The sequence below is a fragment of the Drosophila montana genome, unplaced genomic scaffold (genome assembly GCF_035044405.1).
Source record: "Drosophila montana isolate Dmon_TW-CO22-7 unplaced genomic scaffold, ASM3504440v1 contig_402_1, whole genome shotgun sequence".
Taxonomy (NCBI): Eukaryota; Metazoa; Arthropoda; class Insecta; order Diptera; family Drosophilidae; genus Drosophila; species Drosophila montana.
This window is the reverse complement of record NW_026998739.1, coordinates 6,004,931-6,032,583: the sequence shown is the minus strand read 5'-3', so window position 1 is coordinate 6,032,583 and position 27,653 is coordinate 6,004,931. Positions and strand designations below refer to the sequence as shown.

Genomic DNA, 27,653 nt, shown 5'->3' with positions numbered 1-27,653 from the left:
TTTATGAAGCAAAAGATATTTATTTTAAAATGATTAAAATTTGTTTTTGAAGTGAGTTTGTAGAGTTATTAATTTGATGTCTTTTTATTTTTTTTTTTGTTTTTTTTTGTTAGTGTATTAGGGAGAAGTTTGGTTTAACTAAGTTACTTACTTGCACGAATATGAGGTTTAAACATGGATTTAGAGAACGGCTTGAGAGATGGTTGAGAATTTAGATATATATAAACGATATACATGTAGATATTTTCACTTGGACTAGATTTGATGATTGCATATATAAGAAAGGTATAACAAATACTCCCGTAATCTGTTTCTCTCCGGTCACTAATCGCTTTACAAGTCTAGGTATTTATATAATCGCTTGAATTTAGGTCGTTGCATTTGCTGCTATACATATACATATATTTTTAAAACATTGTCATAACTTAAAAACTTAGTTTACACGCATTTTATAATAGTTTTTTGTTTTTGTTTTTAAGCTAATCGTTACATAGACTGGCATGGAATTCATTTAAGACATAATTGAATTTATCCGTATTTATCCGTATTTATCCGAATCGTATTGATTTATAATAATATAACTAAAATGCACGCATTCTGTGTCCGTCGTGTGGCAGATTTATCTTATCTTATCACAAGTGAACATCACGTCTCAGATAAATTTATCGATAGTTTTACAAATTAAATTTTGTTTAACTTATATATTTAAAATAATTTAATTAAAGTTAAGTGCATTAAATTTTTTTTATAAGTACGTCAGGTAAATTATGCGATCTTGTCAATTTTTAAGTTTTCCTTTCTTTGCCTTTAAATTAAGAAATTATCACAAATTGTTTTGTAGCATTTTTTTGTTGTTTTGTTTTTGTCAATAAAAGTTTGTTGAATTGTCAAGAATTCGTTCAGGGAGCTCTTCGATGTGCTCCCATTTCCCACTGGACTTCACCAGTGATCCATGTCGCGGATGCGTTCCACGGGCGGATTACTGAGGATAAATGAGTTGAAGATTTTGTTAGGGTAGCTATATGTCGATCAATTCATGTGCTACTTACGGCAACATTCGCGCCATCGCATGTTTATGCAGCGGTGAAATTTGCACCGCAGCCGAGGCTATGCTGGAGCCCGAGTCCTGCGACAGGGTGCGCTGCATGTGGTGCATGGGATGTGTCCCCACCGGACCGCCGCCCACGAACTGCAGCTGCTGCTGATGATGATGCTGATGCGGCTGCTGGCCATGATGCAGCGACGCATGCGAGGAGTGCGGGTGCTGTGCGCTGTGCGGCAGCTGCTGGGCGCGTCGAAAGGGATGGCGCCAAGGACTCTTGGGGGCATCGCCCTGAAACGCCTTATTCTCGACGCCGCTGCTGGAGACGCCGGCGGGACTGCCGCGTCGCGGCGCTGTGGCATGCTGCATGTCGCGCGCCTTGGAGCTCAGGCGACGCAATATGCGCGAACCGAGTCCGGGCGGATCCTCGAGGCCGCGACTGTTGCGCGGCTTGCGATAGCGCACATCGCTCGACTCCTCCAAGATGACATGGCGATCGTAAGGTGTGCCATAGTACACCTCCAGCACCGTGGAGAATGTGTGCGGCCAGACCAGATCAATAATGGAGATCAGCACGCCGGCAATAAAGCAGAGTATACCTAAAAATGCAATACAAATAAGCTGCGGGCATGCCAGAGTCTTGGCTGTCAACTCACCTGCAACCAGGACCAGCCAGTAGCACCAGCCAAAGTGAAACTCCAGGCGGCCGCCCTCCAGAAATATGCACAAAGGCCGCTGCGGCAACAGGCAATGATAGCCCACAGCGGTGCAGACGAGCAGCGCGCCGGTCAGCGCCTTGAGGTAGGCGCCATAACGCGGCACCGCCAACAGCAACAGATTCATCAGCAGCCAGGAGGCAAGCGAGGCCCACAGCATGATGCTGGCAAAGTAGCCCGCGGCGCGATACTGTCCACCCCAGGAGAAACCCTCGCGACCCAAGCTGAAATACTCGGCCACGGTGAGTATGGGAAAGGGCAGGCCACGCTGCAGAGCCAGCCGATAATTGGCGCTCATATCGGTGGCGCCCTCCCATGAGAAGCGTTCGTTGTAATCAATATCCGGCGGTGTCCAGTTGCCAATGGGAATGGCTGCAAGAGTCAGGAAGAAATAGAATGAAATAACATTATTTGCGGTTTATGTTAAAGTAACAGTAACAGAGAGCTATTTACAGTGCGCTGTTAAGCCTAATTAAAAACCGATCTATAACATTGCGCTGTTAATCTTCTTTCTATAACAGTTGTTTCTCCTGTTACTGAAGAAATGTTTAAATTGACACAACGTAAAGCTGTTAACAGCGCGCTTTTCAATTTTTTACAGCACATTAAATACTTATATAATAATAAATAACCATTTAATTATTTGTTTAACTTGATATCGATCTATACGAATAGCGCATTTACATTTTAGCAACTGTTTAGCAATTCACACTTAACATAAATATGTTAATAAATATTCATATTTGGCTGGCTTTTTGAAAATATTCCATGACTTAAATAAATGGTTAATCTTTCGTGCTATTTAGAGAGTATTTTAAAATAAAAAATCATATATTTTTAAATATGTATTTTTAATAGAATTAAGTTTTTGTTTTATTTATAATGTTTGAAGAACTCACTTAAATCGTATTTTTCCCCCGGATATTATTTGCATTAAGTCGCTTGCGTTTTCTTGTTGACTTTCGAAAAAAAAAAATAAGAATATAATGCCTTTTACTTTAAAATGCCGCCAAAAGAGATCGTCTCTCAGCATATGCTTTGTTTTACCAGGTTTTTGTTTCTTAGCTCATTCTTTGATTTTGTTTTTATGCTTTTATTTTTTTTTCTGCATATTTTGTCACTCGGTACCAGACACTTCGGCAACATGCGCGGCTCCACTGTCAAGAGTTAACAACAACAATAATCATATATCATTTGAGTTTTAAGTTTTTGTTGATGAAGACCCCTTTTAACTGTTAAAAAGTAGCAACAAAAAATAAACAACCAAAGCGGAAAAAAGAAGATTTATGGATTGCTTTTAGAATTGAAAGCAAAAATCGGCTGAGAATTAAGAGCGTGGGTTGATGCCGAAAGATCTATAAAAGTTTTTGTTTACATTCGAAAGGCAGGCAACAATTTTCAGGCCGATTTTGATTAAGTTTCTCCTGATCAAAATATACATATTTCTTGTGATTTAGCTTTAAACGATTAGTCAGCCAATGACGCACTAAGAAGCTAAACACAATATACAAGAATATACACTTTTATATATGTATATATTCGCATCAACTGAAGAGTGCAAGAGTTTCTCAGAGAGTACGAATGCGGAATCTTTTTAAGCAAGCTATTTGGCCGCTTGAGAGGCGCACAAATTCAATACAAAATAATTTGCATAAATTATGCAAATTAAATGCCAACTAGTTAAGAGAAGAGCGTGCAAACAAATATAAAACAAGACAACTTTAAATATAAGAGAATATATCGATTAGTTTAGTTTATTTGTTTTTAATATATCGTATTATCTTTAATTAAATTATTATATAATATTAACCATTTTTTAGGACTAATTTATTCAATATACATATATTATATTTTATACCCTGTACTAATTGGCATATACGAAAAGAAGAAGGGTGTAATGCAATGCCGCCAGATAGCAATTCCTCTCAGCCAACAAGGCGTCCGAGCATTTAGCATAGATAAGAAGCAACACCTCAGGCTTTAATGTACACTCAAAAAAAAAAGTCGCTTAATTATGTTTCTCAATTTCCAATAAATAATCTCATTCTTATAGATATTAGTCTATATATATATATATAATTTATATTATAAATATTTGGTTTTAATGCTGGTTTTAGCGACCTTTCCATTTTATAATTGATCTCTAGCCGGCTAAACTAAGATATTTATATATATTCTTTATACATATTATATATATTTTTGAATATATTGCATATCTTTTATAAATATTATACATATTTTATATATATGTTCATATGTTTACAAAATATTTTCTTCTATTCAGAAAATTTGTTTCTACGGTTCATAAAATTAGTATTTTCTACTTTTTAACAACAAAAATTCTGATTTTTAGTAGTTTTTAGAAAAACGAATTCGGATATTTGGAAAATGTTTCTATGTGAGACAAGTTTTTCTGCTTTTCAGAAAAAATAATTCTGATATTGGTATTTATTCTTATATTTCAGAAAGCTGTTCTGCTATTTAGAAAAAACAATTCGGACATTACGGAACTTTTGCTATATTTCAGGGGGATGTTTTGCTTTTTAGAAAAAGAAAAAGCAGATGTTTGGAAAACTTTCCCATATTTTAGACAGCTTTTGTGCATTAAGATTTATTAACCAGAATATATTATTTACTTTCTAGTTTACTACACAAGAATGTTTGAAATGACCCTCGCACATGTACACACACACATACACATAAAGACACTCACACACACACACACACATAAGCTCACGCTAAATTGTAAGCTGGACCGAAAGCGCGTGCGCTGTTGTAAACCGGAAAATGTTGACGAATGTTAACAAAATATGCAAACGCTTCATGTTGTTGTTGTGGTTGTTGTTGTTGTTGTTGAGCAGCAACTGCAATTGATTATGCGATGTTGTTGTTGTTGTAGTTGTTGCACTTTTGAGCCGTTCACTCGACTTGGCTAGTAAATGTTGTTGCTGCAGTTATGTAAGGTTAGCGCGAGTTAGCGTCGAGCCATTGACAATGAATTGCAAGTGCGAACAGCGTGCAACGTGGGCAGGTTGCAGGCAGCGGCAAGGTGCGTTGCCTTTGCACACGTTACGCATACGCCGCGTGGCCGTCAGTTTGACGCGTTTGCAGCTGCAACAATTTCCGGCTGCGACAGGAAGCGATTTTTCAATTGCTTTTCATAACCGCGAAGGTTGCAAATTTGCTATTGCCGTTGTTGAAGGTGTTGCAGTTGCATAGTTGCTGCTGCTTTTTTTAAATTGGTTGCCACGCGTTTGGGCCAGGGTTCCGCTCATGTTACGAGCCTGTCAAATGAACCGTTGAATTGGTTGTTTATCAAGAGCCGGCAGCCGTTAGATTGCGTCTCATAATGTGTTGCACAAATAAGTTATTTAGAGGCTACACTTAGCGAAAAAGTGGGAAGCAGCTCAACCGTTGTATTAATTAAAGCTTAATTGAATTGTAAGCTTTTAATTAAGTAAGAAAAACTTTTTCCATCGCTTCTTTTTATACCCTGAACCCATTAAAAATGGGTAAAAAGGGTTTAATGTTTTTGTGCAAATGTATTTAACATACAGAATGAAGCATCTCCGACCCCACAGAGTATATATATTCTAGATCCGCAGCAATAGCCGAGTAAATATAGCCAAATCCGTCTGTCCGTCTGTCTGTTTCTATACGAACTAGTCTCTCATCGCCTTGAAACTTTACATATGTCGGATCCGGCCGGATCGGGCAACTATATCATATAGCTACCATAGGAAAGATCGGTCGAAACATAGGTTCCTGTTCAGAAAACGTTTTATGAAGATATTAAAACTAAATTCGATATTTATAAGTTTCACTACGCTACTTACAGATATGTAAAAATCTATCAACATCGGCCCACTTTATCATATAGCTACAATAGGAACGATCGGTCGAATAGTACGCTCTTATGGCAAAATATTCTGTTCTCCAAGATATTTGCATCAAACTTATCACAAAACGTAAGGCAAATGTCTAACAGGGTACTTATTCTCCTTACTTTCTCGATTTTATCATATCCATTCTCTTTCCTATAAACCTTTCACATTCTCTGTCTTGTTCGCTTGCCCTTCGCATCGCCTGAATATCTGCATTATAAAAGCTTTAATCCCCAATTACAATTGGCATTCCAAATAGCTGAACAAATTGAACCGGTTCGAAAAAAAGCGATAAATAAAAAACCAAGCCAAGCCCAAAAAAAAAAAAATGTGCTGATTTTCGAGCAGCCACCAACTGGGAAATCATATCAATTCGGCAGTTTAATGACTTTTTATGATCGATCGATCGCAGACACTGCGTAGACATTTAACGCATTTTTATTCGATTGGTTTTATTTTTCGTGTTTTTGCTTTTCCTTATTGGGCGCCGAGACACAACCTTGGTCCGAGTTTAAGGCCGAAATGTGAATTGTCACCGCACATTTTACAGCTGCTGATTTGACGTATTTATGTAATTGTCAATTTAAACAGACTTGAGCATAGGCTGTCAAATTTAAACAATGTTCAGCTTTCAATTTGGGCATCAATTTCAGGCACAATTCATAAGCAGCTTACGTGGCGTATGAGTCATGTAAGAAATCAAATTCAGTATACGTTTATTATAAGCGTGGGAATTACTATAAAATTTTGAAACTCATCAACAGGCGTATACAAAATGTTTAACACAATGTGACTCAAAATATCATTTTACCCTTTTAAATGTGTAAGTCAGGTATATATATATGTATATATAAATATTCTTGATCAGGCTTAAAAGCAGGGTAACCAAGGCAAGCTAGGCTTGATTAAACACTTTTTACATATTATAAGGATAAAGCATAAAGCGAAATAAAATATAAAACGATTTTGCGAATATACTTTAATCGAAAGGTGTGGGCTTTTCGATGTCTTTCACTAATGACAATCTTCACCAATTATCGAATATTAGTAAATATATGGCCATTTTATTTTTACAAATTATAAAGATATAGCATAAGCCAAATAAAATATAAGTCGATATATCGATGGTTGTGAGCTTATTGATGTCTTCCACAATCTTTCAGCTCAAGAATGATCGAATATGAGTATTTTTATATATTAAACGAATTTAATACATTTCAAAAACGTATTCAGACAGTAATTGTTTTTGTACGCCAATAATTTCTATATAAAAATTAAAAAAATTTTTGTTTATGAAGATCTTGGGTGATGCCAATTGTGGGCTTATTGATATCTTTTACAATCGATCACTTTAAAAGTCGAGCATTTAACCAATCGATCATTTTCACAATCGATCATTATTACAATTGATCGAATAGAATTTGTAAAGAATGCTACTAATTACCATATAAATTTCATTAATTTAAATATAATCAATTTTGAAGTTTTGTATATACAATTTTTTGTCCACAAATCTTTAATGAGTGATGACAGATTGAATTTAGTGTATATCAATCAGTGTAAATCTGGTGAATATATATCTTTGGTCTTGGATGATGCCAAGATTGATGTCTTTCTATACTTTACCGATATTGTTTTATATATTAATCGTTTTGTTAAGTTATTTTCCAGTCATACTATTTTACGAATCTAAATGCAGTTTCATTTTAAATTCTAAAAGTAATTTGGTCAACCAATTCGTTTTTGACGGCATGAGAAAACCATTTTATTTAAAATCTGTCATACTTCGACAATTATTAAATTTTTTCGTTTTGAGCAGAAACTAAACTACGCTATAGACGTCATAAGCCTATCAAATAAATGAGAGGAAAAATAAAACAGCGTTCACTCTTTCATTCACCGCCCTCAATAATTTCGAACAGCTACGCAGAACTTCCTGAAACTTGTCGTACATGAAGTTAAGCAGATTAAAAAAAAAATGGAAAAAAAATAGACACCAAAAAATAATTAAAGACAAGAGAATAGCGACAGTAACAAGCAACAGCATTAAGTAGAATAACACAGAAAACAAAAATTACCATATCTGCGGCAATAAAATTGATGTTTTCCTATTTGATACTCGAGGCTCGAGGCACAGGCAACGAGGCAGCTCGCGCTTAAGTACACACACGACAACAGCAGCAGCAAAAAAAAAAAAAAAATACACGCATAGCAACAAAAATTGTAAATTAATAAGAAAAAAAAAGTAAATATATATATATCTATTATTTTTGTTATGACTTTTCATAAATTGAAGTGATGATTATGCTGATTTCTGTATGTTGACTTTGCTGCCCCGCAAAGTGGCAAGCAAATGGCAACAGAGCTGGGATAGCGGGGAGCTGATGGGGCGGGCGGAGGAGGAGACAACTCGCATAATTTGGCAGCGGCAGCAAAAATGAATTAATAATCATTTTTTGACAATAGACCAGAGGCACACGACAAAGCAGCAACTACAACAAAAAAACACTTAAAACTGTTTAACCAACCCCCCGCGCCCGCCTCTGTATAAACAAATGTGTGTAAAAATAAATGTATGTTCCGCATCTGTCATCATTTTGACAACTCTCGAGTGCCGCATGTCCAAATTCATTATAAAAGCTAGCAAAATAGAACTTGACGTACTTAAAAATAACTTTAAAAAATTTGTACAAAAAATAAATAAATATATGCATACAAAATATAAATAATATAATATTTAACATTGCACGAGTGGGCGTGATTCGGAAAAACGCAAGCTAATATATATAACCTAATTACTACGCTAAATATATAATGGTAGGGATTTGCTGAGTTTAATGAATCGTGCCTAAAGCAGCAATATAGCTATATAGTTGTCATATACAACTATGACCGATCTGGCCGATATCTCCATATGCAGTGCCTGCAACCGAAAGACGGACCCTTGCAAAGTTTCAAGACGATAGCCTTAAGACTGAGGGACCAGTTCTCATAGAAAAGGACAGACGGACAGACAAATCAACTCGGCTGTTGATGCCGATTTAGAATATATATTCTTTATGGAGTCGGAGATGTCTCCTTCTATGCGTCACACCGTTCATGACCAAATCACAAAAATACTCTCTCTCTAAAAAAAACCTTAAAGTATTTATCATATTTTTCGCATGCTTTATATATAGTCTAAATGATCTCTGAAGGTCGCTTATTTTATATATTGAACGATATTTGGGAGATTAAAATAAATTAAAATTAAGTATTATATTATAGTATTAAATTTTAAAACAATTACTATTAAATGTAATTTATTTTAAAATTTCAAATAATATATAATAGCAAATGTCGTAAAATTTAAAAATTTATAATAATTCTTAAGTTTTATATTCGAATTAAAATAAAATTAATAATTATTATAAAATATAATTTGTCTGCAAATTTAAAATAATATTTAGTAACAATTTTCAATTTAATTTTTGCTTTATCATTTCCACAAGTCAGCGCCAGTCTACTTCAATGCTTTTTTGTATATCTCCATCCACAAAAATCGCCTACTGCATTCTTTATACATATATATATATGTTAATGGAATCAGACCAAAAAACTCCATAGTTATCATTTATCATTTTTCTATTTCTATGGTTGCTTTAAAGGCTTGTCACTTGATCTAATTTCATTAATTAATTTAATTATATAAGGCTGGTGAAAAACAATTCAAATTAAAAAAAAAATTAAAATATTATTTGTAATTGTATACCAAATATTAATTATTATTTTTGATTATTTTAAGAAAAACCAAATTTAATAATATTTTTAATTGAATTTAATTTATTTTTGCAATACTTTTATTTTCTTTTATTTATCAAATTGATGCGTTAGTTTTGTTTTAACTTTAAGGCAAATTATATTTAACAATAACTCTTAATTTTCGTTTTTATTTTGCATTTCTACAATTTTAACTACAAGCATCGCCAGTTGCATTTTATAAATATGTATGAACGTAAATTGAATAGGACTTAAATAACCATAAAAATCAGTATTTCTAAAGTTGCTTCAAAGCCTCGTTAACTTTATTTATTGAACGATATTTAAGTGAATATAAATAAATAAATATATAAATAAATAATAAATAAATAAAATATGCTTATAAGAATCATTATTAGATATTACTTGTCTTGAAATTAAAAAAATCGTATTTTAAACTAATTTTCTTATAAATACTAATATTATTTAAAAATAATACTACGTTTAGAGAAATTTAATAAATAATTAAATTTGAAGAAAATTACTTTTAAATAGTATTTGTAATTTGCAACAAAAAAATTTATTGCAAGTTAAATTTTAATTTTTTTTAACATTTTTTTTCAGTTTTAATTGCATAAATTCTTCAAAATGTATACAAAAAAAAAATCCAAGTTCTTTTGTGCAATTAACTTCAATCAAAATTGCTATAGAATATCGAAAAGTTAGCCAAAACGTCAGACAACTTCCATTGTCCATTTTCATGCATTATTATGTTGAACTCGAAGAATAATAAATAACGAAAAACGGAAACTTGTTTGCTTAGTCATTTGACTGCAGCTTGGCGTCACACGGCGCAATCAATAGCCTGGCTATATAAGGTCTGAGCAATTCGCAGGCGCCTGATTGGAGCCACTGCAACTGAATCCAAGCCAGGTGCGCTATTAAAAACAAAAAACAAAAAGAATCCAGTTCTAGCCAAACCAAATGCCTCTAAAGGTGGCAGCTTATGGAGCGTGACACACACCCACAACATTGCGGCACGATATGCAAGGCATAGCTATATAAATCCATATAGCAGCAATATCATAAACATAAATCATAAAATGCAGTGGAAGAAAATGGCAGAAAAAAAAAACAAATACCTTTGGCCAAGTGGCAAGCAAATTGGCCGCACAATCACATAAATACCAGCAACATCATCATTATCATCATTATCATCATTATTATTATTATTATGGCGTTTATCTTAGTAGCAATAATAATGCTTTAGCCGCATTCCCAATTATTACACCTAGACATTTGATATTTTTCATGTAGTCTTTCCATTTGACATTGCTTCAAAGCGCTTCAATTTGAATTCGAGGGGCAACAATTAAGTTGTCAGCTTTGGACTATGCTGAACTACCCAATATAATCATCCTGCCACGGATTGACACACGCAATTATCATATTCAAATATGCTCATAAAGGTATTAAGCGAAGATGTGAGACTAGCAAATACCCTGCCAACAGCTGTGCCTACTTCTACTCTCATCATTTTCATACAACGAATAAAGTATATTCTTAAATAACTTCTGTATTACTGTACTTAATCATGTGAATGAATCAAAAATGAATACCTCGTCTCTGACAATTGTTTGTTTTTCGCCCAACTTTTAGGTAAAGATATCTTATAATCAAAACTTTCTACGAGAACCTCAATTCCAAATTTGCTGTCATTAGTTCATATATTATATCTATCTATCTATAATCCCTATAATCTTTAACTTATATACATCCACTTACGAAACAAGTTTTTTGAAAAACAAAGAAAAATTATTTCTGTATGTGGTACACAATTAACTCACAAACTAATTAACAAATTAAAAAACTATTTGAAGGTCTCTATAAATTTATGAGATTAACGCGTCCATTTAAATAAACCGACAGACCAAGAATTATTATACCTTATGTGGATGGATAAATGCGCTTCTGCCTGTCAAATATTTGAACAACTAATAATCCCGTTCTCAACATATATAGGGTATCACTAAATCAACTACATAAAATACTTCAACAGTTTTGCTGCCTTTTGCCAGTCAACTTGAGCGCAGCTACGTTTGCCCTTTTGGCAAGCAACGCCCACAAGCTGACACACGCCCACAATAGCACACACGTCCACAGCAATACACACACACACACCAAAACACACACACACGCACAACAACAACAACGGGAGCCGCAACAAGCGCAATAACAATGGCAACTCGAAGCAGTTTGAAATGAACATGAAGCACTTTTGGCATCAGCGTCAGTCTGTTAACTGCTACTGAAACATTGCGATGGCTGCGGGGGCTGAGAGGTGTTTAGGGGAGCTAAAGGGGCAAGATAAGTTGGCGGATTGGGGCAAAAGGTAAGAATCTGTTATAGCTAAAACCCAATATGGTAACCGACATAATCGCTGGGCAGGCAAATTGCTTGCAGTTATGAGAGCCAAAGAGCTTTTCCTTTTCAGCAAGAAAAAAAACTCCAGCAACAGACAACATTGAAGAGCATGTGGAAGAGAGTATAACGGCATTCTTATAGAGTTGGTTATTGCCGTGGATGCAGTAGAAGAAAATGAAAACAAAAGTAGGTATACATACAATCTGTGAAGAAATAAACAAAGTTATCAGCCTAATTTCTGAATTTCACACATATGTATGAAATGGAGCCGGAACATGGGTGAATAATGTAGAAGATTTAAAAAAAGTCTTTGGACCTGCCAATTATATATATAGTATATAAATAAATATTCATAGCCATATCTATATCTTCATCTGCATCTATACTCTTGTATTTCACCCGTATGTGCTAAATGGGTGAAAAATTTAGAAAATATAAAAAAATGCATTAGCCTTGGCAAACATATATCTACATTAATGAATATATTATAGCCGTATCTATAAAAACATTTGTATGTATATTCATATTACATGTGTATTTATATCTGTATATTATTATGGTTCATAGGGCTGAGGGCTCTTGAATTCCACCCTTATGCGTGAATGTCGAAAAATAAGTGAAAATTGTATATCTATTAATATATTTAAGGCCGTATATATGTCTATATCTGTACCGATATTACCAAGTGTCACTGTGGAATTTCACCCATTTGTGTGAAATATGAGAGTGAAACCAAGCCGAAAAATAGGTGAACAACTTGGAATATACAAAATCATTTCACCAAGGATGGTTGAATTTCACTCATATTTGTGAAATATGAGTATAAAAATCATCCAAAAACTGTGAAAACTCCTATATTATTTTAAAATAAAGCATTACATTAATATATAATATGTTTATATACATTAATACATTATATATATTAATGTAAATATTTGTATATGTATATATATAAGTACATATGATTCCTATACATGCCAAATAGAGCATTTAATCTTTACTTAGTTAAATTACTGACAATAAGTTTATTGTTATATGTTATTTATAAGTTGTAGTTGCAGCTCTTGGCTGACTGGTTGATTTAACATTTGGCTGGGATTACTTCGACTGGGTTGGCATTTCAATTGATTCACTGCGGCAGCTCGAAGCAACCATTTCACCTTTTCCTATTGTATCTTTCCCGTTGTTGTTTCGTCGAGTGCACGAATCAATGAATGAACAAATGTGCGATTGAGTGAGTGAATGAGTGAATGAAGCAAACAAACAAATGCGACTACGCATGAGTATGGGTGCGAGTGCGAGTGCGACTGCGAGTATTATACATATACATACATACATACATACATACATACAAACCCAGCTGAGAGGCAGCGCGTCAGCAGTCACTTGTGCGAATATTTCCGCAGGTGTTGAGTGGCATTTTATGCGATTGTTGTTGTTGTTTGTTTATTGTTGTTGTTATTGTTGAAGTCTATGCGGGAATCGTGACATGCAGCTTGACTTGGCACTTGGCCATAGAGCACACAAATCCAAAAGCCGCGCTGCTGACGTCACGCTCTCAGTGGGCTAAATATACTTCAAGTCGGTTTTATATTTATATATATCTTTTTTACGACTTCCACAGAGGCTAATCAATTAGCCAGGCCCAGACGAACTAGACAAAAGGCCAAATTGCAACTGCAACAGTTGCTCTTTACCCTAACCGAAAATTTAATTAAAATCATTTTGAGTGCCGATTCAAATCTTGAACGAAAATTGCTCAATCGTTGCGGCTTGCGACATTTTCAAGCCGCTGCCTCAGAGTCGTTTATCTTCCGCCTGGGATCAGTTGGCAAAGGGGCACGACAACAGCACCCTAGCTGGGCATATATATATCTATATATACATCTTTGCTAATGAATTAAAACAACTATTTTTGGTAATACATTCATAATCTTGGGCCTGTTGGCAACAAAAGCCATTCAATCAACAGCACGAAAGGGGGCGGGCCGCATGGAAGTTGTGTGGCTGCTGCTGGTTTTTGTTGCTGTTGCTATTGTTGTTGTATTTGTTGGTGATGTTAACGTGTCTGATTTAACAACAACGTCAAACAAATACATTTTATAAAACTCATAACGACAGCCAATCAACACAGATGGGACGAGGGCAGCTCGAAGAGTTTAAAAATTAGGTGCTTCGCATCAGACACTTCCAAGATGGATACATATTAAAATATATATATTTTAAATAATATATAATATTTTTAAAAGATGGAAACTAGAAACTATTTTCGTTCACCTCTACACTAAAAAAAAAGTTTTACAAATTTTAGAAGCTTTGCACAACATGAAAATATTTCCATATTTCAGAAAATAATTTTCTAAAATTTATATTTTACTCGGATTTTTGTAAATGGTAGAATATTAGTTTAATAACATTTTCTGAAACTAAGAACATTTTCTAATTTATGGAAATTTTTCTAATTTAAGTAAAAACTTTTTTTAATGTGTTTGAAAATATAAGCTATTTTTTTATTTTTTTAAACAGCTTTGAATAAAATTGCCTTAGTTATTTAATTGGCTTTTTAATAAATTTTGAATAGCCTAATTTCATCAACAATTCTTAAATTTTTTGCGTATGTGAAGTATGCCATCACATTTGCAAAAAAATTTGGTATTCGCACTCTAACAATTCCACAGTTTCTAATATTTTAAGATAGTCAAATCTCGCAAACATTCCATTAAATGCAACCTCTACTTCGAGGATGTAATATTTGACCTTTGGAAGGAAAACTTTACGGTGCTTAACTAAATCAAATCAAACCGATCAGCTGTTTATTTAGAGAAGCAGTACTTTTGCCATTCAGTTGCTACCGACAACTGACACTTGCTAATGGAATCGCGGAATAGTAAGTTTGTTAATGTAACAAATGTTGAGCATAGTGGAATTAGGCTATAACATAAGAGCATATAAGATCATATATGAATGTTAACCAGGGAATAGTAAAAAGGAAATTCACAAGGTTATGTAAACGTAGTTTACGGTTTTAAAAGGTGATAGCAGAGCTTTGTTAACTTTTTAACAGTTTAACGTTATACATATTTGTGATGACATTGCATATATGTACATTTAACAGAATTTGAATCATCAGCCTTTTTTTAACACATAATTTCCAGAATATATGAAATGTGAGATTTATATGACAGTCTAATATTTTTTTTATAGTTAAACAAATAACATTTAATAACTTACATTTCTTATATATATTTTAGTTTTTTTTTAATTATTTAAATTATATACATAAGAAAGCCAAAAAATTAAAAGTTATTCGTTTACCTTAAAAATAAAATCAAAATATCATACAAATTATATATTTGGAAAATTTAAAATAAATATAAAAAGGAATTTTTCAATATTTATTATCAATTTCTGTTGAAAATATTATGCCATATATTTTTTTCGCAATTTAGCAAAATGTATATACATATCAAAAATCATAAAATAAACCCATTACTTAAATAATAATACTCTGCTTATATACATATATATATACATACATAATTTTTTTTTATACACATTGTTTTATCAACTCACCGGTAAGTGTCACATTGACGTGCATCAAGCCGATGTGAGTGCCGATGCGGGCGGGCAGCTTCTCGCGTGAGAAAGCTTTGTATGGTGCAATGATGGTTGCATGTGCCACATGCCACGCCGAGCCCAGGCGGGTGACTGCAAGCGTGGCAAGAGTAAAGGTAGATGAATAAAAAAGCTGGCGCAGCTCAGAGCAGCGGGGTATACTCACTCAGTATGACTAGACCCACAAAGAGGCTAAGTGTGACCGTCGAGAATGTTGTGAACTTCTGTAAATTTGAAATCGAGATGCAGATTTTAATAAGATGTTAAAGCTATTTGATTGCCTTGGCACTGGGTGTGCCTGTGTGTGTGTGTGTGTACGTGGTTGTGTGTGTGTGTCAATTCATAATTGCAATTATATAAGACGTAAGCGCTTTAAAGCCAGTTATGGCCAACAAGTTGGCCAATTCGTTGGATAATTGAATAAGCCACTCAATTGGCAACTAGGTAACTGGGCAACCGAGCGAGAGAGAGAGAGAGAGAGTGAGATGGGCAAGATAAGGGCGTGCCACGCAAACAGGTTATGGATTTATATCTGACATCTATTGAAAACGTGCCAACGATTATGATTACAGCTGTCAGTTGTCAGACGTAGACAGACAACCCGGCAACAGCGTGAGAACTTGTACCTGACCAGAGCCCAGACCCAGAGTCCAGACCAGACCCCAGAGCCAGACCCAACTGGAGATATCATTAAGTTAATTAAAACGTAATATGGTAAGTGATATAATGTACATGATATGCATATATAAATATTGTATAGAGCAGGTTCTTTGGCATTGTAATGTGGTAGTTAAAGAATACTGCAAATCCTTGACCTGAACGTAAACTAGTTCGAGGAACTAGAATAAAAAGTAACGTTTATTAAAGGTATACAAAAAAAACATATAAAAAACTTAAAGCCACAATTTCCTGTACAACAGGTTTAAATAATCTAAGGCATTTAAAAGTCATTAGAAAGCTCATGGGGTTCACTTTTCATATGTTCATTTGCAGTTCGTTGGTTTAATTTTATTTAGCATAAAAAAACAGAGTCTGCCAACTCTTTAAGTTGTATGTAAAGAAGACAAACAAAAAAGAATGGAGAGGTTTTTCTCTATATAAGTCATGCTTCCGTTCCAAACCCCTTTCAAACTCACCTGTTTTCGTACACCCGGAAATATGACAAGAAATGCCACATAGAATGTGGCAAATAGCACAGATACAGCCACAATGGACACATCGCCCGTGACGGGTGTTCGATTTGAGAATGAATAAAGCGTTGGACCGCCATCGTCTCGAAATGCGTCAAACCAGCCCTTCATGCTAGTTATATATTCTATATATGTCGGTGGTAGCTGCAACAGATTGAATAAATAAACAGAAAATTAATTGAAATGTCTGCCAAAGATTTTGTAATGAATGTAGATGCGAGCCTCAAGACTTAATTAAAAAACAGATTTTCATACTTCATGTGCGTGCTTAAAAAAAACGATGCTTAATTAAGCCAAGACCAAAAACTAAAACCACAACCGAACACATCGTGGGCAGATAGGTCTTACTATATGCAACAACAACAAAATATACAAATAAATAACAAGAACAGGTAAATTAAGGCCGCCGACGATTAAATACCCTTAGAATAGAAATACTTTGTCAGTTCCTTAAGAGGAAATCAAGATTCATTTGATTTTAGTGTTTCGATCTCGAGAAATACCCTGACCGAATAAATACACTTTTAGTTTTTATACAGAAATTCAAGTTTCGTTTTTTCGAACTTGAGAAAATGTTACTTTAATATGGCACATTAAATAGATCATAAATTTACTGCAAATATCTTGATAAACAAAAAGTTTTTCATATGAAATTCTTAAAAGCTTTTCATATGAATTTGGAGCTTTTAGAATTTAAAACTGCTTAGAATTTATTATCGAAATTTTCAAAAAAAAATTTTATAGGATATAAGAGCTCTAACAAATTGAAATTGTTAAGAAATTATTATCAAAATTTTTAAATAAATAATTTGTCAAAGGAAATAAGAAGTTTAATTATTTAATCATTTTCGATAAGTTTTTAGCTGGCTCGAAGTTTTTATAAGTTTTAATTTTAGTGACAATTTCTTGATTTCTCGTTTTTTAAAGAATATAGAAATTGAATATTTGCTTATATGAAAAAGATTACAATATTTAAATTTGCGAGCTTGTGTTCGATTTATTTTATTTATATTTAATTATATTTCTATATAAACTTTACTGCGTTACACACTTTGTGACAACATAATAATACCCTTTGCTAGGGTATGCGAATTATACAGATGCCAGCTGTGGCCAAGTGGCAGATGGATGTGCACTTTTTCGCCTCGGCACGGATCAGTTCAGCTCGTGACTAAGCGTTTAGGTCGCAGATAGACCCCTAAAAATATAAACTGAGCTGGAGACGGCGGCTGCGACTGAAGCTGAGCTGCGACTGAAGCTGAGCTATAGACAAGTGACAGGCAGCAGGCAGCTCAATGCAACCAATCTGAATCTGAGCGCTAAATTAGTTGGATAAACACAGGGCAACTTAGAAGCTGAGGTTGAGGTTTCGATTTAAGACCCCCCCTAACCGGAAATGTAAAGATAGAAATACAGAAAAAATTAAATAAAAACTTTAATAACCCAGCAAAATGAAGTTGAACAAAGAAATTGAATTTTCAGCACTCGACAAAATGAAAGATTCATAATATTAAAAAAAAACCAGAAATGCTTAAGATTTAGAACCGGATTCAAACAAAACAAAACCCGTCAAAGGAGGGCTCGATGTGGTGGCAACAACAGCAACAATAGCAGCGGCAGCAATGGAAATAGCAACGGTAACAATCATCATCATCAGCTGTTTGTTGTTAGAATGACGTAGGCAAAAGTTATAATTAAGTGCCGATCAAATTGAATAAGTGAGAATTAATAATAGCTTACGCGTGACGAATATTTAAATACCCTAGCCGAAATGTGGCATATACTAAATACACTAAATACATAATCTGCCACAGCTGACTAGCTGAAACTTGTAGTTTTTCGTGCATTTTTTTAAATCCGGTTTTTTTTCTTCTTTAATTTAACGCAATAAAAACCATTAACATTTTAACGTCAAGGCGTTGTTTCGTTAAATTCAATAAACCAGATATTAAGAAAACGATACTTTAGCTTTTGGTATATAGTTTAAAGTTTAAAGTTTAGCTGGTTTGGGTTTCTCACTTGGTTGAGCAGCTATCAACTAAATCGATTAACAAAAATGAATATTATCCAAAAGTAAATGAAGAAATATAGTTGAGGCAGAGGAGAAGAGCGAGTAAGAATTATTATAAGGTACAATTAAAAACTAGCAACAAACTGAGTCATTACTTGAATTCATGAGAATCGCAAAGAAAGGCGTTTTGTAATTGAGAAAGGAAACTGCGAGTACCGTTACGGATAAATACAAAATATGAACATGCAATACGAAAATTTAAGCTGGAGTTTAATTTCTGGGCAATTTCTCAAAAAATCCACCCAATATTTTACTCGAATCGCATAGCACGCCTATTTAAACATATTATGTTCTAAGGACGATTGTCGAGGGATTCGACTTCTAATTGTAATTACGATAAACAATGCTACATACGCCTGCTCGCCTTTTGTATACCCTTTTAAGTCATTTACACGGACGCAGGGTGCCGAAACAAAAAGAGAATTAAGAGAATTGCTCATACGCAACTTGTTACGTACGCTGGCACGCGGATGTAACTGAGTCTTTGGGTATTGTTGAGGTATTGAATTGTTTAAGTATCCGCACAACGGGGTTTTTCCCCAACAGCGAATACAACAAGTTCTGACTTTGTGAAAGTTGACGAGCCCCGAAGGGGCAATCAGTGTTTGTGCCACTAAAAGAGATTTAATGAAGCTACAAAATATTACAGCTCAACTCCTTTGCTTCTCTGTGTGAGGCCCTCTAGAATTGTTATGCCCTGTTCTCAATAGGGAAAGAGGGTCGGCGCGGTCTGATTGCAATTAAACACGTAAGTATAAGCCAGCTTTTACTGTACAGTGAGCCGAGTATAATGACGAAAAGGTCTTACTTCTATTTACTCAGAGTAGAACATTTCATTTCGATATTGAATTTCTGTCGATATTGATATTGAACTAAAAACATTAACTTCACAGATAACAAAAATAATTAATTTTAATAACTTTTAAACTTATGCAATTAGAGAGAGAGAGAGAGAGAGAGAGAAAGAGTGAGATACAGAGGAAGATAGAGGGAGAAAGATAGAGATATATATGTAAAGACAGAGGGAGGTGTCGGAGAGAGGGAGTATGTGTGAGAAAGATAGAGAACAAGAGAGAGACGCAGAACATATTACAATTAAGTGGGGGATGATCATATACACTGTGAATGATGCTATTTTAGGTTCGACTTTGTTTTTAATATTTAACCAAACCGTTTTAAATCTTGAGTTCTTACAATTCATGTTTGCACTTAACTATATTTTATTCAATCATTTTATTTTCGCTTTTTTAATTTAATTTCCTTCAGTGTTAAAAATCAAATTCTTATACATTTCTTCTAGCAAAGTTCACTTACCAAACTTGTCAGTAAAAAACCGGCATAAAAATGTTATTTTTTTCTCGTTGTATTGTTTTATTTATTTTTTTTTTGATCTCGATAATTGGATTCACAATTTCGTCTAATTTTTAATGCAGCTTAAAGACGCAGCAGCCGCTAAATAATATCTAAGCGATAAAATTAGCATTTAATATTATCAATTGATTAATTGATTATTTTTGATTAATGAAGTACGTTACACACACACTCACGCACACACACACAAATTGCAAAACGATGCATATAAAATTATTAAGTTGTTTTTATACTTTGTATTTTATAAATTTTAATTCATTGTTTTCGCAGTTTTTTACATGTGTTTGCGAAAGCTTATTTTTCTAAACTTTTTTTCTACTTAATATTTGAGTTGTTCACTTTTTATTTATTATTTTTTGGCTTTTTGTTTATTTTTTCTTGCACCTACCGACTGGCTATTGTTGTTGTTTTTTGTTGCTGCTGCTGCTTTTGGTGTTGCCAGAAACCGGTTTTTGGCTTTAACTAGTCAACGCAGCCAGACTTGGCACATAAATTGCATTTTATTTTTAAAACCCGGTAATAAATTGTTTCATTTATAATTAGAATTTTTCACAAACTGACAGCGCGAAAAGCACGCAAATTTTAATAGCAAAAAAATGTGTAAAACAAAAAAAAATGAAGAAAAACATGAAATCGAAAATCTCATTGGGGTGCCTGTAGCTGTTGTTGTTGTTGCTGCTGACCTTCGCATAGTTGCTGCAGGAGCTGTCGCTGTCGCTGACGCGGTCGCCGTCGCAGTCGTCGCACTGATATGAGCGCATTATTACCTCGATTACCTAACAACAACAAAAACAATGCAACTGTTTCTGCCGCTGCTGCTGCTGGCGTCAACGCTGGACTTGGCACCAAAACGTAACACGCGACGACGCGTCGCGACGCCGCATTGCATGTGGAAATCTTAAAGCGCATTACGTTATTACGTTACTTACTACACGACGACTCAACGAAAGAAAAAATAAAAATAAAAAGCTTTGCGTGTGTCTATCAAGCAGTAGACAACAACAATGGCACAGGCATTACAGTTACAAAATGAAACCGAAACTATGCGATGGCAGAGCAAAGCAAAAACAAAACACATCGAAACAGCAGCAGCAACGCCCCACTAAACCAGCAGCAGCATCCAATGCAGCTGGCGCGTTCGCTCACTCTCTGACTCTCACTCTCACAGCACGCTGCAGCTTTTCAAGTCCAACGAAAGTGAAATTGCTATTGCTCTCCCCTTCTGGCTGACGCTTACTTCTTGACTTTTATTTTTGGTTGAGGAAATGAAGTAAACATGAAATTGACATAATCATGACGCGGCGCGGACTGCAAATGTTTTAAAAGCTCTGTCGACGTCGCGTCGCTGACTGCGTTACAGGTTTTTGTGTTGTGCCGCTTTTGCTTTCTGTTTGCTGCCTGCTTGTTGTTGCTGTGTGTGTTCAATGAGCACTGGTGCGTGTAAATATGTAAGAGTCGCCTTCAACCGGCTTTTTGTGCGATTTTTTTTACTTTTTTTGCTGCTGTTTGTGCGGATAGTTTTTGGCTTCTTGCTTTACAGCGCTTTTTGCGCTGGTCAGTTTTGGCGTGGGTCAGTTACATACGGCCACACAGCATATAGGAAATAAACAACAGATGAAGTAATCGACAGAGAAATGAAAATAACAGCAACACGCGGCTGCAGCAACGCACCTTAAGAAAACGCACCGTCAAAAAAAAAAGCAGCAACAACAATAGCACAAATGGGCGTCTGTCGTCACTTGACGCATTAGCACACACACACACACATAAAGCGATCAAACGGTAAAGTCTACAACACAGAAGCCCACCACCTTCTCAAAAAAAAATGAGCGCGCGTTGTATAAACGACACAAAGGCAAAGGGAAAACGTGCATAAGAAATACAATGCATGTCGAGCGAGAGGGAGAGAGCTTTTGAGTGAGGAGCAATGTATATGCATATAAAGCAGACAGAAGCCTCCAAATTCTCGCATTGATTTTTTTTGCTGTTTATTCGTTTATCTTTATGAGTTTTTAATTTATTAATTTCTTAAATTTTTGTCGTTGCTTTTTCACAATGTTTTGATAGATTTCGTTTGAGAATAAATAAATAAATTATGAATCGTTATTAAATTTTGTTAATTTTAGTGGGAAATTTTGGTGATGACTCGAGTTTTTTGTTTTTGTATTTTTAAGTTGTTTTTTTCAAAATTTTTATAGTAACTTTTTTATTATACGCGCAACTTGTGCAAACAAAATTACAACACAATAACTACAACTGCGAAATACGCTTCAATGCATTTTGTGTTTATTTATAATTTTTCATTACTACGCGAATATTTTGCTCAATTTTTTATTAGCTCTAATTATGTGTATTATATTTTATGGCTGTTAATTGCCTTTGCACACTTTTTTGTGCTCATTTTTTTCAGGCACATCTATTTTATTTTATTTGAAATATGTGTATGTAAGGAAAGACGAAGACAAAGCATAAATACAAATTACTAGAAAGACGAGCATAAATTGTACCGTTACGTTACCGTCTTCTTTTTTTTCGTCAAACTATTACAATTTTAGCTGCCGTTTTGCGGTTTTTGTTTACCGATTTCTATATATATTTTTTGCCAACTTTAGCGTGAAGTTTTGGTTTTTATATGTTTTTGCTGTTTTAAATTTAACTTAGCGCCCGGCACATAGCACAAAACACAAAAGCAGAAAACAAAAGCAAACGAACCAAAAAGCACACTTTATCGACGTATGTACGTGATTGTTGGCTGCGCCTGCGCGCAACGTTCGCGTCTCGTTGCTATTTACTTGCGCCGTCGCGTCCGCATCAAACGCCTGTCGTTGGCTAACTGAGCGTCGTTAAGCGCTGAGCGCAAGACAAAACACACACAGAGAGCGCGCGCACACAGAGAGCGCCAACCTTGTAGTGAGCGCCAAAAGCTTTGATACTTGAAAGCTCTTTAGCCCCGCCGACAAAGTGAGTGTGTGAATTTATGCTCTAATAAAACTGGACAGGCACGAGGGCTGCCGCTCCTGCTGCTGCTGCTGCTTTTGCTGCTGCTGCTGCTGCTGCTGCTGCTGGGACCTTGCCAGCCTATTTAGCTAAAAGAAAAACTCGCTCACTTTGAGGCGACCTCACGCACAATTCAAAACTAATAATCAAGTCAAGAACTAGCAATTAATTGAAAATAAATAGTAATAATATTAAAAACAAAAAATACCCAGCTGTCACAAAAATACCAAACAGAGTAACGATGATAATCGCTGACACGTTGGAACCGTCTGCTAATTGAATTAGCATCCGAATGACCGACGCTTGTGCATTGCATATAATTAATATTTAATTTACTAATTGAATTTTTAGTGCCGGCTACCGTGCAGCAATCATAGTGTCAGCCTCTTTGATCTCTGCTCGAATATCTATATACATATATATATTTATACATATATGTCGATGTCATTAGAGATCTTGAAAGTCGCAAATTTGGTAGGCAAACACGAAACCAGGCAGAACCACACTGAGGAGGCAGACGCAGGCCCAGACGAGCGCATGATGCAACTTTTATGATGTGCCAAATTAGCCATAAAATATATACACACATACACACACACGCAGATCTTAAAGTATAAATAAGTACATTAAATATTTTAGTAGTTTAACTCCAGTTGTAGTCTCTGATGAACTCAGTGGAGATCGAACTAACATAAGATTAGCAAAGAAATAATAGTTTGTTTAACAAGCCAAGTGCATAAGCAAAGTGTTAATTAAAAGTTTATATGCTTATATTGTGATATATATTTTTTCAATTGCAATATGATCAAAATTAATTTTTATTTAAAATAAGATTCGATAAGATAAGGTGAGATTAAATATATAATATTTCCCCAATTTAAAAACAGGATAGTAGAAAAAAAATTAAAAACCATATGAAAAAATAAAAAACTTGAACGATGAAGCGGTATAAGAGCGGTATAAGTAAACTTAAATTAAAAATATGTAAGATATTGTCAATAAGGTAAAAATAGTTTTTTATGATATAAAATTCTAATGAATATATATTTTTTATGAATGCAATATATAATGTTGCGTTTTAAGCTTAATATATGTATTTAAATAATTATCTAATGAATTTACGTTTTAGAAATATAAATTATCATTTAATTAATAATTTTTCTAATGTTTTGTTTTTATAATCAATATTGAGTCTTAAACCTTATACATTTATTAAAATATTTATTTAAGGAATATATGTTTTATTAATGTAATATATAAAATTGAATCGAAAATCTTATAAATCTATTTTTGTAATATATAATAGTACTATTATTCATTATTATTATTAATTAAGTCTTAAGCCTTAACCTTCATTTTAAGATTTATCTAAGGAATATATTTTTATGACATATATCATATTGAAATGAATTATAAATTTATTAATATATTCTAGAAAATATTGAAATAAAAAAATTCGTATCAGCTGGGAGTCCTATTTGATATCTTTCAGATATGTACAAATGAATAAAATTTTCGTACGTGAAATAAAAATTTCTTAAATTTTCCCAAAAGTAGATTTAAGTCAGCTAAATATAATATTAAAATAAAAAAATCTGTATCAGCTGATCATCTTATTTGGGCAGTTTTCCTTAATAAAACTCGTTTCAGGCTGTGACCATAAGATTAAAGATTTAAAGTTCAATATTCATAATATACCGCCAGCTGACTAAAATTTATGATCATGTTTTGTACAATTTAATATTTATTGCTAACATAACAAAAATTGATCAATAGGAACCAGAAAAAAAGCCCATCATAAAAGTATCGAGTGTGTGGCGGCAAGTTCGTTGCCCAAGTCTTTTGTTCTAGCGGCATTTTCATGCTAAATGATTGCCTTGAGAGCAGTATAAAACTTCATGAACTCCAATAATCAATAATAAAAGACGCCAGCAGGTCCAGGTCCAAGAAAAAGCTGCTCAGCTGCTGCTACCACAAAATAATTTAACTAAATTGGCGCGCAAGGTCGCCCACGGTCAGTGACTGGAGCCCAAGCAGAAGAGCAGGGCGGCAGCTGGATGGGTTGGTTGGGGCAACCACGACATTGAATGCCCTTTTTGAAAATTTGTTAAAACTATTATTGTTGATGTGTGCAAACATAAAATTAAATGAATCATTAAAAGATTAAAAAACTTCTGAGCTACGCAAAAGCGGCTACCGGAGTTCATTTAAAGTCCGACAAGATACGAAACAAAATAAAAAGAACGAGAAATAAATGCCATACGGATGTGTCGCCAGTATTTTTGTTGAGACTTGGAATGCGCACAAAACATGCCGAGGACGGTCGTTGGTCCGTCCAGGCCCAAAACTAATAGCCGAAAGAAATATGTATATTATATATAAATACAGTGTATACATATCAAGCTACGTGTTTATGTTCAGAATTCCACGCACGCGCCAACTGTTCCGATTTGCCTCGGATTACTTTTATCCAGAAGCTGAAGCTCAATGTGATTCATAACTCAACTCAAAGTAGCAGAGCACTCGCCATAAAGGGGAAAATACGTTAAAAATAGATGTAACAAAATCAAAAAATAAGAAAAAAGGGAAAGGGAATCGAGGTACTACTGTACCTATAACCAAATGCACTTTGCTCAAGTTCAAGGTGAGCGTCGAGCGCATACGCACCGGCCAGTGGGGCATTCGGGAAGGGCAACAGGTAATTATGATAATAATAATAATAATGTTAGTGAGTTTTATGCTTTGAAAGTTGACTGCAATTGTGATATAGTTTTTGTAGCCAAAGTGAACTGGTTGTTATTGACAATTATAATTATAAAGAAAATCTGTGGGACAAATCATTATACGTTTAGCTGGACGAAAAGTGAGTCAGGCATAATAGCTACAAATTATATATAAAATAATATATATTAAATTACAAAATAAAATGTAATAAGACATTAAAAAAAAGAGTCAGGCATAAAAGTCACCAGAAAATATAGAAAATGGAATAATAATAAATTTATATTTAAATATAAATTAAATATAAAATGTGAGTCAGGTATAATATCTACCACAAAATAAATACAAATAATGAAAGAGAAATACTAATAGATGTATTATTATTAACATGCTACTAAAGTAGGAAAAAAATAAAATATAATATGATACTTAGTGAGTCAGGCGGAAAAACTTCTATAGAACAAATATATATATATAAATAAATAAAAAAAAATGAATCGACTCATAATAAATAAATATATATTAAGATATACTCCTACTACTACTTGAAAAAAAAAAACATAAATAAATATAAATGAAATAAAGTTATAATACATATTATACTAAAATTATAATAATATTATAATTATATATTTGAATTATATATTCTAAAAGTTACCAAGGATATAATTTAGCTGAATGCAGCAAAAACATTTCGATATCTTTTTATTTCCCTTTTATTTACTAATTTTTTCAAATGTATTAGTTATTCAACTTTAACTGGAAATTGGGATATGTATTTGATATATATGCTATTTAATTTTTGTGATATAATTTACAAATTAAAGCTGGCTTGCAGAGGAATTTCTAAAGATTCTCTATTTCTTAAAGGTTACCAAGCAAATAATAAAGAAAGATGCATTCTGATATATTATATATTTCCATTCTATTTATTTGTTTTTCATTTTTTTTAAATTTAAGCTAATTCTAGTTTAATACATTTAACCATTAGCTTATTTATTAATTTCCATTGTTTTCGTTTTATTCTTCAACATTTTATATAATCATATTTTAACACATTTAACCATTAGCTTTAAACATTTATTCAAGGCCAATTTCAGTTGGATAATTATAGTTCTCGGGACGCACCTGAATTCTTCAACTGCTTGCAAAACAATTTGTAAACATTTGTTAATATGCTTCTTCTTCTACATATTTTTAATGATCAGAAATGCCATCTCACTCACACCAATGGCATTTAATATGCCACTAATTACTGCCATTACACAAAAGCGACCCAAATGGCTTCCTCATGTCAAGATTCTATGCAACACGAATCGACTAGCACAGATTAGTTATGGTTGTGCGCCAACGTTCAAGCCCCCCCCCCCTCCCCGGTTTCAAGAACTAACTAATGATTGTATTAAAACATTATCAACTGGAGAGCTGTACACACAATGCCAAACAATGACAATAGTTACGTCAGTTCTGTGGCTTTTTCTAGCGATGAATGCGTAAGATACTTAATGCATATTAAAATAAATTAAAAAATAGATATATTAGATATATAGAACTTAAAAAAATTTAAAAGAAGATTCAAATAAATTCACAAAATATATTACACATATTATATTAAAACATATAATAATATTAATATAATCTAAAAAAAATATTATACAGATTAATTAAAAATCAATAAACATGGTAAATTAAATTCAAACAGCTATTAATTTAAAACAAATAGAATAAATATATAAAAATTGTATTAAATATATATAATTTAAAAAATATATTATACACATTATATTAATTAATTTAAAAATATTATACGCATACAATATATATATTAAATTTTAATAATATATTAATACTTATATAAATTTAAAAAATAGATTACATACATTA

General features: G+C 33.6%; 1 protein-coding gene across 3 annotated transcripts; it reads right to left on the bottom strand.

Moving 5' to 3' along the window:
• Positions 1-366: 366 nt before the first annotated feature.
• mol (dual oxidase maturation factor 1 mol) lies at positions 367-22,919 on the bottom strand. Of its 3 annotated transcripts, none has more exons than XM_064697542.1 (8): positions 22,793-22,919; positions 19,995-20,143; positions 16,556-16,753; positions 15,586-15,643; positions 15,378-15,512; positions 1,699-2,130; positions 1,050-1,641; positions 367-982 (listed from the first exon to the last, which is right to left on the bottom strand). In XM_064697542.1, the coding sequence occupies exons 3-8, from the start codon at positions 16,718-16,720 to the stop codon at positions 940-942; spliced, it is 1,425 nt and encodes a 474-aa protein (XP_064553612.1). In that variant the 5' UTR covers positions 16,721-16,753; positions 19,995-20,143; positions 22,793-22,919; the 3' UTR covers positions 367-939. The 3 variants fall into 3 exon arrangements, with proteins under 3 accessions (XP_064553612.1, XP_064553611.1, XP_064553610.1); XM_064697541.1 differs by having other exon boundaries at positions 22,764-22,879; XM_064697540.1 differs by having other exon boundaries at positions 22,570-22,873.
• Positions 22,920-27,653: the final 4,734 nt, after the last annotated feature.